Source organism: Somniosus microcephalus, chromosome 4, assembly GCF_052327205.1.
Source record: "Somniosus microcephalus isolate GS21.2 chromosome 4, FLI_Smic_1.0, whole genome shotgun sequence".
Taxonomy (NCBI): Eukaryota; Metazoa; Chordata; class Chondrichthyes; order Squaliformes; family Somniosidae; genus Somniosus; species Somniosus microcephalus.
The window spans coordinates 37143906-37154226 of NC_140990.1; the positions used below are offsets into that span (position 1 = coordinate 37143906).

The 10321-nt window shown below is 48.2% G+C and overlaps 1 protein-coding gene across 1 annotated transcript; it reads left to right on the plus strand.

Annotated features, from left to right (window-relative positions):
• The first annotated feature begins 6465 nt into the window (after positions 1-6465).
• On the plus strand, positions 6466-9655 carry LOC147118641 (uncharacterized). Its single transcript, XM_085983949.1, has 2 exons — positions 6466-6501; positions 8457-9655. Exons 1-2 carry the CDS (start codon positions 6466-6468, stop codon positions 9486-9488), a joined length of 1068 nt encoding a protein of 355 aa, XP_085840075.1. The 3' UTR covers positions 9489-9655.
• Positions 9656-10321: the final 666 nt, after the last annotated feature.

The window sequence follows — 10321 nt, forward strand, 5'->3', positions numbered from 1 at the left end:
TTCCAGGTCGGTCGTAAGCGTATTTACTTTTCGGTTGGACAAAAATTGTTCGCGCGTTATGCAAAAAACCTTCAAAATTCCACTCATTATCCGCTCATTAGCATTGATTGACTGACGTCAAGGTCGACCAATCCTGTGCCGTCATGATTGACCAATCCTACAGTTCAGTCACCTGTCTGTGGGCGGGACTAATGATTTGCAACTCAGGCATCGGGCAGCCATTGCTTCAACTACTTCCATCTCAAAATCTGCTAATCCAGCTTCGAAAAAGTTAGTATCTCTTTTAAAAATAACATAAGATTTACCAAAAACGTTTTATAAGTACTTTCACTTTCATCTTTGAAGGTATTAAAAGGTAGAAATGTTGCCCGGCAGCAGGTTCACAGAGGGACAGAGAGACAGGGCCCAAAGCCTGGGACTCGATTTAAACCACCGGCCCAAAACAGCCCTGGCAACGCGGGGCCCCCCCAGCTGGTATCAAATAAATTAGCTTTGTTTCCCACACGCAGTGTGTCGAGTCCTTGATGTCTTGACAATAAGACGAGCTGATTGAGGACCTGTTACGAACTGAGTGGAATGCATCTGAGAACTGAGTTCCCACAACTTGTTAAAAGATGGATCTACAAGATGTCCAAGTCTGACAGGACAGAAAATTCTATTATATCACAGGGTCCACTTCAACCATCCAGGGCAGTGAGTCCCTGTAACATTGGATTTTAACCTATGGGAAATATTCTGATAATCTGTTATTGTCACGGGGCAAAGCAGCCTTGTTACTTTAACATCACTTTCATCAAACTCAATGGACAATCCGATCTCCAAAGGGAAACATCTCCTTAAAGCTGACGGTGTCGGCAGTTCTGCAGCTCATTTCTCAGTATGAGCGTGTCAGAATGAAAAGCTTTAACAACAGCCGATGTTTCACAAAGGGAGACCTCACCAGACCAAAGGCCATTGGTGGAGTTTAATGGGCTGTTTGTGTCACTGGGCTACAGGAGGCCATTTTTAACCGAAGGAAAACTGGTCACAGCAAACAGAGAGTTTAACAGACTGTCCCTGGTCCACTCGAACCCCCACCTTTTCTCTCTCACTATTTATGGGCACTGCTGCAGTAATTGCTCCTCTGACCTTTCCTCTTTTGTCCCTCCTACACCCCTAATACACGGCCGAACACAATCTCCCTCCCCCAACATCCTCACTGTGCTGGAATCCACACCAGTCTCCCCATCTGCTCCTTGTTCTCTCCCTGGATACTAAAACGAATGAACTCAGTCGTCCCCTCCTGAAGTCTACAGGCTCTAAAACTGAAGCTTGGTGTCCCTCAGTCCCGACTCCTTGATTTACCTCCCCTTCTCTCCTCCTCTTTCCCCCTTGGTTGTGTTCCACACTCTGGGCCTTGGGCCTTCCCCGGGGATTCTCAGTATGAACAGGTGGGATGTGTTTGGAGACAGGGTGTCCCGGCTCTCCACCTTTAAAGGGACAAGGAGATGACCAGCTGGGCTGAATGGCCCTGCTTTATGACATCACTGCAGTGCCGAGCAACCAGCCTCCCTGAGCCCTGCTCATTATGGGCTGGGTTTAGCTCAGTGCTGTTACAGGAAGGGAAACAGGAGCAGGATTCACCCCGTGTGGAGCCCAGGATTAATGGGGAGAGGTACAGGATCAATTTATACCTTATTGAGTGAGAAATGTCATTGTCCCGGACACTCCCTGTCCCTCGGTATCTGTGTCGGGGAGCGGCTGATGGGTTTACTCTGTATCTAACCCGTGCTGTACCCGACTGGAGAGTGTTTGATGCTGACACTCGGGGCTCAACTCCACGAGCACAACATTTAACCCAAAGATGATCTGATAAACCCATCAGCTTCTCCCCTGGACACAGGTCCTGAAGGACAGGGAGTGTCTCTGATATTTTGGTCGGTGTCGTTGATCAAGTTTAAACACCTCACTCACATCTCCTCTCACCATGCTTTGTTCTAATGAGAAGTGCCCCAGTTTCTCTCGTCTCTCCTCCTGGGAAAGAGAAGTTCGCCTCAGTTAGAAACTCAAACAGGCACTTCACTGCAGACAGGCCATCATGAGGAAACATTTCTTTACCCAGCGAGTTATTATGACCTGAAATGCACTGCCTGAAAGGGTGGAGGAAGCAGATTCAAGAGTAACTTTCAAAAGAGAATTGGATAAATATTTCAAGGGAAAACATTTACCGGGATATGGGGAAAGAGCAAGGGAGTGGGACTAATTGGATAGCTCTCCCAAAGAGCTGGCACAAGCATGATGGGCCGAATGGCCACCTTTTGTGCTGTATCATTCTCTGATAACTAAAGCCTCTCATCCGTGGTAAAACCTGAGTGAATTTATTCTGCAGCCTCTCTGTGGTCCCGACATCCTTCCTAGTGTAAGATGCCCAAAACTTATTCTAACTGCAGCCGAACCGATGATTTTGTTTTCTACGCCCCATTTATAAAAAATCTCAGGTAACATTTTAAAACTGCTTTATAAACTTGTCCTCCAACTTTTAAAGATTTGTGTATCTGATCTCCCTGTAGATTTTAGAGATATTAACATAACATGGCTAAAATACATTGACATCAAATGTCTGATATTATGTGTATTGTGGGAAAGAGAAGTTTAGTCTGAGTTAGAAACTCAAACAGGCGTTTCACTGCAGACAGGTCGCCATGGCAACACTGATAAGACATTCCATTCACTGAATCGACTGGTTGGAATCTGTAATCAGATCAGGGGAAAGAACAGGCTTTGTCTGTTATTAACCACAATATAAGCTTAGAATCATAGAATGGTTACAGCACAGAAGGAGGCCATTCATCCCATTGAGCCCGTGCTGGCTCCCTGCAAGACCACTTCAGCTAATCCCACTCCACCGCCCTTTCCCCGTAACCCTGCAAATTTCTTTCCTTCAGGTACTTATCCAATTCCCTTTTGAAAGCCGTGATTGAATCTGCCTCCACCACCCTTTCAGGCAGTGCATTCCAGGTCCTAACCACTTGCTGCATAAAAAAGTTTTCCCTCATGTCGCCTTTCATTCTTCTGCCAATCACCTTAAATCTGTGTCCTCTGGTTCTCGACCCTTCCGCCAATGGCAACAGTTTCTCTCTATTTGTCTAGACCCCTCATGATTTTGAACACCTCTATCAAATCTCCTCCCAAACTTCTCTGCTCTAAGGAGAACAACCCCAGCTTCTCCAGTCTATCCACGTAACTGAAGTCCCTCATCCCTGGAACCATTATTGTAAATCTTTTCTGCACCCTCTCTAAGGCCTTCACATCCTTCATAAAGTGCGGGGCCCAGAATTGGACACAATACCCCAGTTGAGGCCGAACCAGTGTTTTATGAAGGTTCATCATAACTTCCTTGCTTTTGTACTCTGTGCCTTCCTTGATTTTGTTGCCTCTTGTTGCTGGCTCCGGGCACTGGAGCGGTTCCTGTGTGTTCAGCTCTCAGCTGCAGTCAGTACCTGGGCCGGGCTCAGCACTTTACCCAGCACATCCCTGTCTACATTGTCATACTTGATATGGAGGGGCTGCGCAAGCTTCTCCTCCACCTCGGTCAGGGCGAGAGGTCCTGGCCACTCGTGTAAGTCTACGGGCATGTTGTGGCCGCAGTGCGGACAACCCGGGCTTAGGCTGCGTGAGCTGGAGCTGCGTGAGCTACACTGGAGAAGGTTGAGATTCCAGAAATAGTGGGGAATCAAGGGGCTAATGAGAGTGAGGGACTTAAAGTAATTCATATCAGTCGAGAAAAAGTACTTGAGAAACTAACGGGACTAAAAGCCAACAAATCCCCTGGACCTGACGGCCGACATCCTATGGTTCTAAAAGAGGTGGCTGCGGAGATAGTGGATGCATTGGTCGTGATCTTCCAAAATTCACTAGATTCTGGAAAGGTCCTCGTGGATTGGAAGGTAGCAAATGAAACCCCGCTATTCAAGAAAGGAGGGAAAGAGAAAACAGGGATCTACAGGCCAGTTAGCCTGACATCAGTCCTCGGGAAAATGCTGCAATCCATTATTAAGGAAGTGGAACAGGGCACTTAGAAAATGATGATATGATTAGGCAGAGTCAACATGGTTTTATAAAAGAGAAATCATGTTTGTATAAAGCTCAAAAGTGGGTTCCAAATCATTAATGCTCCAGATTCTAAGATTGGGAAGTGAACAGCTGTGAAATGGTAGGTTTTAGACCACTTCTGCAGCTTTCACCTGTTCACAGCAATCCACAGTCATTGAGAACCCGACATACTTACCTGATGTGATAGCCGCTCTCCGGGAACCTCATTAAAAACCTGGGAAAATGGTAAGTACTTGGGAGAATGGTGCTTAACTACCTTTTAACAAGCTTTAAAGTATCTAAATTGGCTGACCCACCGCTTGGTGTCGGGTCTGTTCAGAGATGATAGACCCAACACATCGGAAACTCACAAGGAGACGGTTCAGTGCGGGATACCAACCCGCTGTCAGTTTTTGTGATTTTATCAGTGGACTCGCCTCCAAACCTGCACTCTGAGCGCTGGCAAAATTCAGCCCTTAGAGAACTGCGTACAGTTCTGGTCACCATATTATAAATAGGATATGGAGGCACTGGAGAGGGCAGAGAGAAGATTTAGAAGGATGATACCAGAAATGCGAGGGTATACATATCAGGAAAGGATGAATAGGCTGGGTCTCTATTCTCTTGAAAAAATGCTGAGGGGTGACCAAATAGAGGTCCTTAAAATTATGAATTTTTTTTGATAGAGTGGATACAAAGAGAATGTTTCCACCTGTGGGGAAGAGCAGAAGTAGAGGCCATCAATATAAGACAGTCACCTAGAAATCCAATAGGGAATTCAGAAGAAACTTCTTTACCCAGAGAGTGGTGAGAATGTGGAACTCGCTACCACAGGGAGTGGTTGAAGTGAATAGTATCGATGCATTTAAGGGGAGGCTAGACAAGCATATGAGGGAGAAGGGAATAGAGGATTATGGTGATAGATTTAGATGAGGAAAGATGGGAGGAGGCTCGTGTGAGGCAACCACAGAAGGCAGTTGAGGCCAATTCATTAAATATATTCAAGAAGGAGTTCGATATATTTCTTAAGGCTAAAGGGATCAAGGGATATGGGGAGAAGGCTGGGACAGGGTACTGAGTTTGGATGATCAGCCATGATCTCATTGAATGGCGGAGTAGGCTCCAGGGGCCGAATGGCCACTCCTGCTCCTATCTTCTATGTATCTATGTATGGAGCAGAAACACCGATATGGACTGGTTGGGCCGAATGGCCTGTTTCTGTGCCGTATATCCCGTGTAATCCTATGTAATTCTAACAATCTCAGTTTTGCAATTTTCAATTCACTATTTCCTGCAAACCGATTGTTAAAACCTGAGCCAGTGTGTTGTGAGACAAAGAGCCTTGTGTCCAATAAGGGGAATAAAGGCCCACAGCCTCCCCTGGCCCCGGGCCCTGAACAAGGGACTGGAGAAACTCGCTGCCCTGCGGATCAAACAATCAGCCGGCGCTAGTCCCGCCCCTCGGGCGCCCCGATTGGTTGGAGGACCCGCCGCCGGCTCGCTCCTACAGCCCCACCCTGCTCGCTCCCTATTGGTCGGAAGCTCCCGTCAATCAGGCCGCGGGCCCATGTCACGTGTCCCTCACTGGGCGGAGCTGCAGGTCGACGGAAGCGGGGGCGGGAGATTAATAAACTGCGGGTAGGCTGCGCCGCAGGGTTTATAAAGATGGTGGAGGGAGCGGGTTAATGAGCCCCGGGGTGACGCGGGCTGCTCACACCCCGAGTGCGGCCCCAGGCCCCATTATTAAAACACTCAACATTATCCGCTTCACACACATCCGGGGTGGGCCTCAGGCCCTGAACAAGAGCCTCCGGGCCGGGCGTTTGCCCCGAGCGGGGCGGCAGCTGCGAGGCTTTCTCCCGGTGACAGGCCCGGGGTAACAGCCGCCATCTTGAGAGGCTCAGGGGGCAGCAGGGCGCATGCGCGGCCCCCTTGGCCAGGAACCAGGAGGAGAGAATCTTGTCATTTGTATCCTGGACTCACAGTGATGGCTTTTGTAAACTCCTTTTACAGGCTGTGAGAAGGGCAGCATTTACACACTGCAAACTCAAACCAAACATCACATCGAGATCTTACAGAGTCACTCCATTCATCAGGACCTGAATATCATCGGCCTCTGAATGTGGAAGGAGAAATGTTTGTCTGTTCTGCCTGTGGGGAAAGATTTCAAACATCAGTGTGACTGGAAAAGCACCGAGACACACACACCCGAGTGAGAGTGTTCCAGTGCACTGACTGTGGAAAGAGCTTTAACCAGTTACACAGCCTGAAAAAACATCGCACCGTTCACAGCGGGGAGAAACCATACACGTGTTCTGTGTGTGGACGAGGCTTTAACCGATCGTCCAACCTGGAGAGACTCAAGGACACCCGCACCACGGAGAAACCGTGGAAATGTGGGGACTGTGGGAAGTGATTCCCATCCAAGCTGTAAACTCATTGATGCAGTCACAGCAGGGAGAGGCTGTTCACCTGTTCCGTGTGTGGGAAAACATCACTTGTTTCCCACTTGGCACAAAAATATATTAATGGCAACAATTCATTTGAGTTGATTTGAAATAGTTTCGGTTACAAATTGAATCATGTTTCTCTCATTGTATTTCCCAACTCAGATTCATGGCCTCATTTATTTTCTTCCTCTGAGCCCCTGAACCTCATCTGGCAGCGTAATGTTGGCGAGTGGTGATTGATGGCCCTGGGAACCAATAGAAAGAGAGCTCAGAGGCCGGAGAGCCAAGGGAGCAGTGAGTTCGGCCACCAATCACGGTGCTTGAGGGGTGGAACCTGAGTTGGGTGAGTCAGTGTGAACCCGTTAAACAATTTATCTTTTAAAACTTAAATTGAGATTTCGTTTGTCAACAGAACAGTTTAACATTTGTCAGTATTTTGTTTCCCTGGAGTTCCTATTATGAGTTTCAGACACTTCAGTGCCAAGTGGACCTGGTGTTTAAAGCCCTCTTAATAAGGAGAAACTGACTCCAATGTCAGAAGGGTCGGTAACCAGAGGACTCAGATTTAAGGTCATTGTCAAAAGAACCAGCGGCGACATGAGGAAAGAATTTAAGCAGCGAGTTGTTATGACCTGGAAGGCACTGCCTGAAGTGGTGGTGGAAGCAGATTCAATGGCAACTTTCAAAGGGGAATTGGAGAACTACTTGAATTGGGAAACAAATTGCGGGTCTATGGGGATAAAGCAGAGGAGTGGGCCTAAATTCAAAGAGCTGGCTCTAGGACAATGGGCCGAAAGGCTGTACCATTCCCTGATTCTATGAACTCTGCATTCCTCCAATTAGAAACATAGAAACATAGAAGATAGGAGCAGGAGTAGGCCATTCGGCCCTTCGAGCCTGCTCCGCCATTCAACGAGATCATGGCTGATCATCCAAACCCTAGCACCCAGTCCCTACACTGACAGCCATCCCACCCAAGCTCTATCCCCGTAACCCCACGTATTTAATCCCCCCTAACACTAAGAGCCAATTTTTTTTATCATGGCCAATCAACCTAACCCGCACATCTTTGGACTGTGGGAGGAAACCGGAGCACCCGGAGAAAACCCACGCAAACACGGGGAGAATGTGCAAACTCCACACAGACAGTCACCCGAGGCCGGATTTGAACCCGGGCCCCTGGCGCTATGAGGCAACAGTGCTAACCACTATGCCACCATGCTGCCATAATTCTGGCCTGTTGTGCATCCCCACTTCCTTTGCTCCACCATTGGTGGCCGTGCCTTCAGTTGCCTCGGCCCTCAGATCAATTTTTGCCCATTCCGCTCTTGTGAAGCACCTTGGAACGTTTTACTATGTTAAAGGCGCTATGTAAATGCAAGTTGTTGGTGTGCTACCATTGGCCTCAGCTTTTCCAGACAGAATCAGCCAGGGACAGCGGCTGTGCTGCTCCCCATGGTCGAAATGCTGGCAGCTCGCCGTATGGGCCCACAAGCCCAGAATTGCTATTAGCGAGGTACTGGAGGGCAAAGAGTGACTGGGGCCAAACCCCATCATCAAGCAGCACCTTGAGGAGAGAAAGAGAGAAAAATCCAAATTTCTATCCTGTATTTACAGTGATAACTTTTGTAAACTGCTTTTACAGGGCATTAGAAACCAAACATCACATCAAGATCTGACAGTGACATGCTTCATCAGGACCTGAATATCATCGGCCTGTTAATATAGGAGAAATGTTTGTCTGTGGGAAGAGATTTCAAACGTCAGTGTGCCCGAGACACACAGACCCGAGTGAGAGTGTTCCAGTGCACTGACTGTGGAAAGAGCCTTAACCAGTTACACAACCTGAAAAAACATCACACCGTTCACAGCGGGGAGAAACCGTACACTTGTTCAGTGTGTGGACAAGGCTTCAACTGATCATCCGATCTGGAGAGACAGAAGAACACCCGCTTCACGGAGAAACTGTGGAAATGTGAGGACTGTGGGAAGGGATTCAGTTCTCCATCGAAGCTGGAAATTCATCGACGCAGTCACACCAGGGAGAGGCCGTTCACCTGCCCCGTGTGTGGGAAGGGATTCACTCATTCATCCAACTGTCTGGTACACCAGCGAGTTCACACTGGGGAGAGGCCGTTCACCTGCTCCATGTCTGGGAACAGATTCACTTGTTCATCTGAGCTTGTGAAACACCAGCACATTCACACTAGAGAGGGGCTGTTCACCTGCCCCATGTGTAAGAACAGATTCACTCGTTCATCCGAGCTTCTGAGACACCAGTGCATTCACAATAGAGAGAGGCTGTTCCCCTGCTCCATGTGTAAGAAGGGATTCACTCGTTCATCCGAGCTTCTGAGACACCAGTGCATTCACACTGGAGAGAGCCCGTTCACTTGCTCAACATGTGGGAAGGGATTTAATCGACCATCCAAACTTCTGACACACCAGCGCATTCACACGGGGGAGAGGCCATTCATCTGTTCCGTATGTGAGAAGGGATTCACTAATTCATCCGACTTTCTGAAACACCAGCGAGTTCACGCTGAGGAGAGACGGTTCACCTGCTCCATGTGTGGGAAGGGATTCATTCAGTCATCCAACCTGCTGAGACACCAGCGAGTTCACACTGGGGAGAGGACGTTTACCTACTCCGTGTGTGGGAAGGGATTCACTCGGTCATCGCACCTCACTGAACATCAACTTGTTCACACAGATAAAAGACCTTCTAAATGTTCTGACTGTGAGAAGATCCTTAAAAGCACAAAGGATCTGCTGATACACCAGCGAGTTCACACCGGGGAGAGGCCATTCACCTGCTCCATGTGTGGGAAGGGATTCACTCAGTCATCCAACCTGCTGACCTACCAGCGAGTTCACACCGGGGAGAGCCCGTTCACCTGCTCAGTGTGTGGAATGGGATTCACTCAGTCATCCCAACTGCTGACACACCCGCAAGTTCACCAGTGACTGCAGGGGTTGGATTCTGCTGTTGTTGCTGCTGTTAATCACATCCAGGACTGAACCATGTTCATTCTGACAGTTGGAGTTTGTTTCTGCTGGTGTTAATAACCCCTATAACTGGGCTGTAGTTTAATATTCTGGATTTATGTCAAATAAATCAGTTTTGCTTTCAATGCATTCCTGTAGATTTTTGTCACCATTCCTCCTTCATTTATAGATGCTCCCTAACCAGTCATCATTTCTCCTTCATTTACAGATGGTCCCTGACCAGTCACCCATTTGTCTTCATTTACAGACGCTCCCTGACCAGTCACCATTTCTCCTTCATTTACAGACGCTCCCTGACCAGGCACCATTTCTCCTCCAGTTACAGAGGCTCCCTGACCTGTCACCATTTCTCCTCCATTTACAGACGCTCCCTGACCAGTCACCACTTCTCCTCCTTTTATAGACGCTCCCTGACCGTCTCCATTTCTCCTCCATTTACAGACGCTCCCTGACCAGTCACCATTTCTCCTCCATTTACAGACGCTCCCTGACCAGTCTCCATTTCTCCTCCATTTACAGACGCTCCCTGACCAGTCACCATTTCTCCTCCATTTAAACATAGAAACATAGAAGATAGGAGCAGGAGTAGGCCATTCGGCCCTTCGAGCCTGCTCCGCCATTCAATGAGATCATGGCTGATCATCCAAATTCAGTACCCTGTCCCTGCCTTCTCCCCATATCCCTTGATCCCTTTAGCCTCAAGAAATATATCTAACTCTTTCTTGAATATATTTAATGAACTGGCCTCCACCGCCCTCTGTGGCAGAGAATTCCACAGGTTCACCACTCTC